The 3,137-nt window shown below is 46.9% G+C and overlaps 1 protein-coding gene across 1 annotated transcript; it reads right to left on the reverse strand.

Annotated features, from left to right (window-relative positions):
• LOC109838759 (serine/threonine-protein phosphatase 7 long form homolog) lies at positions 376-2,760 on the reverse strand. The gene is made up of 5 exons (XM_020407177.1): positions 2,653-2,760; positions 1,423-1,925; positions 1,261-1,348; positions 738-1,184; positions 376-669 (listed from the first exon to the last, which is right to left on the reverse strand). The coding sequence occupies exons 1-5, from the start codon at positions 2,758-2,760 to the stop codon at positions 376-378; spliced, it is 1,440 nt and encodes a 479-aa protein (XP_020262766.1).

Raw genomic sequence — 3,137 nt, forward strand, 5'->3', positions numbered from 1 at the left:
CTCCCGTGAAGTTTATGCAGAAATTAAACTTCACGGGAGTTCAACTCCCGTGAAGCTTAATTTCTGCTTAAAACTCCACGGGAGTTGAACTCCCGTGGAGTTACAGTCAGCAATTCCAGAGAATCGAGTCTCTGGCAAATTGTGACTGCAACTTCACGGGATTTCAACTCCAGTGAAGTTGCAGTCCACAAATTGCCAGAGATCGAGTCTCTGCGAATGCGTCCTCTTCTTTTATATATCGATTGATTTCTACCGCATCTGAGTGAGATCTGATCTAAGGCCGAAAAGATATCCGTCTTTTTAGTGCATAACCACCAACTGGATGTATCATATCACAAGTGTTGGAATGCTTAGGATTGGAAGGCGATGCATAAATTAAATATTCGGGATTGGGCATAATTCGTATTGCAGATTATCGGCATGCGAAGTGCCGGCTCCATCGGCATGCGAAGTGCCGGCGTCATCATCACGCGGCCGTCGACGTCGAGCGTACGCCCGTCCAAATGAGCGAGACCTGTCCTCACGGCCTGCGAACTCGTCGACGTGAGTCTTATGGAACACCTGCGCTATGCTCTTCTTGATCCTGCTGAGGAGACCTAACGCCACCTGATCCTGAATCTCAGTCACGTGCGCATCAATATCAGCATCAATGCTATCTAAAACACGGACCTGCGTGGTAAACAATTTATTAAGTATCAACTCAATAAAAAATATTATAATTTAGCTTAGAAACTTACGTAATCTCTCTCGTTCATCCCACTAGGGATGTAACTATCTGTCGGTGGGCGTGGCATGTGTCCAGCTAAAGGCTGTGGGTCACGCGTGATCCATCTACGTGTGATACCCCAATACCAACGCATATACGTGGTATAGTCAACAGCTGTGGGCCTCGTATCCTGTATGCAATCCCACCTCTGAACCCACCTGCCTATGTAGTCCGCACGGACTACGGCCCAGTCAGTCCGGTGCGATGTAGGGCGCCGCCGACGATTGATCTGCTCGACAGGATCTGGAATATGCTGAGAGAGTGTAAACTGCCGTAGCACACGGTCCGGTACATGCATCTCTACGATCTCCCAACAGATCAATGGAACTCTGGCTCTCCACAAGCCGGGACTATCTCGGCAGATAGGTGCAAGAGAATGTATATCGAGCTCCGGCGGTGTATAGGGTCTCCACTTGAACTGAAATAAAATAAAACATTTATCAGTATCATACAGAAAAACTATAATATTCATACTTCTTGAGTTTTATATTTACCTGTTCATGCTGGAGGCCATCAAGCTCATTTCGGTAAAACTGACGGTGACGCGTCGCTGATTTGTACTGAGCGTATCGCACGTTATACCTATATGCAGAATAGCGAATATATAAGTACAAATATTCAGGTTACGAATGAAATATGTGTGTGTACAATTATACCTGTATGCCAACGGATACTGCCCCTCTAAGTCACGGTGCATAAGTAAAGTGGGTCGTCCAATATGAATGCGCTCCCATGACCAAATCTGTATCAACGTACAGCATCCCTTGAATTCTTTATTCTGCATCAGAGATACTCTACTCAATTCTCGATACAAATATGCCAACACCGCACTGCCCCACGATAGTGCCCCGCATACACCAAAATCCTCCAGCAGTGGCAGCCATCGTGCATGTACGAGAGTCTTGCTCGCATCAGGAAATAGTACGCACCCTATCATGTGCAATATGTATGCACGAGCATGAAACTGGAGCGTCTCATCAGAGGCATCCTCTGGTATGTCGCCCTGAAATGTCTGACGAAGCCACGATAGCTTCATCGCACCACTCCTCAAGTCGGGAACCTGTCCAAGTAGCCGGCCACATACCTCCGGCCAACTATGATCGTCGGTGCCCGTAACTACCGGTCCATCAATCCGGAGCCCAAGTATGACGGCCACGTCCTGTAAAGTGATGGTGCACTCCCCTATATGCATGTGAAAGGTGTTGGTCTCTGGCCTCCACCTCTCAATCAAAGCAGCGATAAGCGGCCAATCAAGCCTGATATAACGAATCGTCGAACACGGTCGAAAACCGGCCTGAGCGATCAAAGCTAGTACCCTCTCATCCTCTATGACCCATGCCGAATGACTATGGGCATGGGAATCCTCTATGACCCATGCCTGAGCACGCCATTGAAGCTCTCAGACGCGTTCGTAGTCATCATACAGAACCGTCGACCGCCATCCTCACATAAAGCCCACTTATCAACATTGTTTGGACCCAAACTAGTTTCGATCCAATCATGTGCGGCTCGTGAAGTGAACTTGATCCTCTCTCGTATTTGTTCATAAACATATTTTTCTGTTGCACAACCGGCTTGCCAAAGTAAGTCTTGAACCTGAGCGTTTCCATACTTCTTCTTGAAGTTGTCTCTAATATGTCGCAAGCAATAGCGATGTGCATGTGGTGGCGGGAAATGTCGTTGGAGTGCTCTTGGAATTCCTTTCATCCTATCGGATATGAATGTAATCGGCCGCGTCCCCACACTAGGGATATGATATCTAATGCATGCAAAAAACCAAGCCCAATTCTCTGTATTTTCAACATCAACCACTGCGAATGCTAAAGGAAACAACCCGCCATCCGCGTCAACTCCGGTTGCAACAAGCAAAACGCCTTTGTATTTACCATATAAGTGAGTTCCATCAATACTAAGAAGAGGACGGCAATATCGAAACCCATCAATACAGGGTCCAAATGCCCAAAATACACCGGTGAACCGCCGTTCTCCGCCATCAACGGGGTCCGAAGATACTTCGTAGACAGTCCCCGGATTTTCTCTTTTGAGTGCTTCAAGATAATGAGGTAAGATCTCATACTTCACGGGAGTTGAACTCCCGTGAAGTTGCAGTCACAATTTGCCAGAGACTCGATTCTCTGGAATTGCTGACTGTAACTCCACGGGAGTTCAACTCCCGTGGAGTTTTAAGCAGAAATTAAGCTTCACGGGAGTTGAACTCCCGTGAAGTTTAATTTCTGCATAAACTTCACGGGAGTTGAACTCCCGTGATGTTTCGGAGATTTTTTTACAAAAACCGACCTGTTTTCAGCGCTGGGCTGAAAACAGGTCGGTTTTTGCAATTATTTTGAAAAAGGGTCGGTTTTTACAATTA

The sequence above is a fragment of the Asparagus officinalis genome, chromosome 4 (assembly GCF_001876935.1).
Source record: "Asparagus officinalis chromosome 4, Aspof.V1, whole genome shotgun sequence".
NCBI lineage: Eukaryota > Viridiplantae > Streptophyta > Magnoliopsida > Asparagales > Asparagaceae > Asparagus > Asparagus officinalis.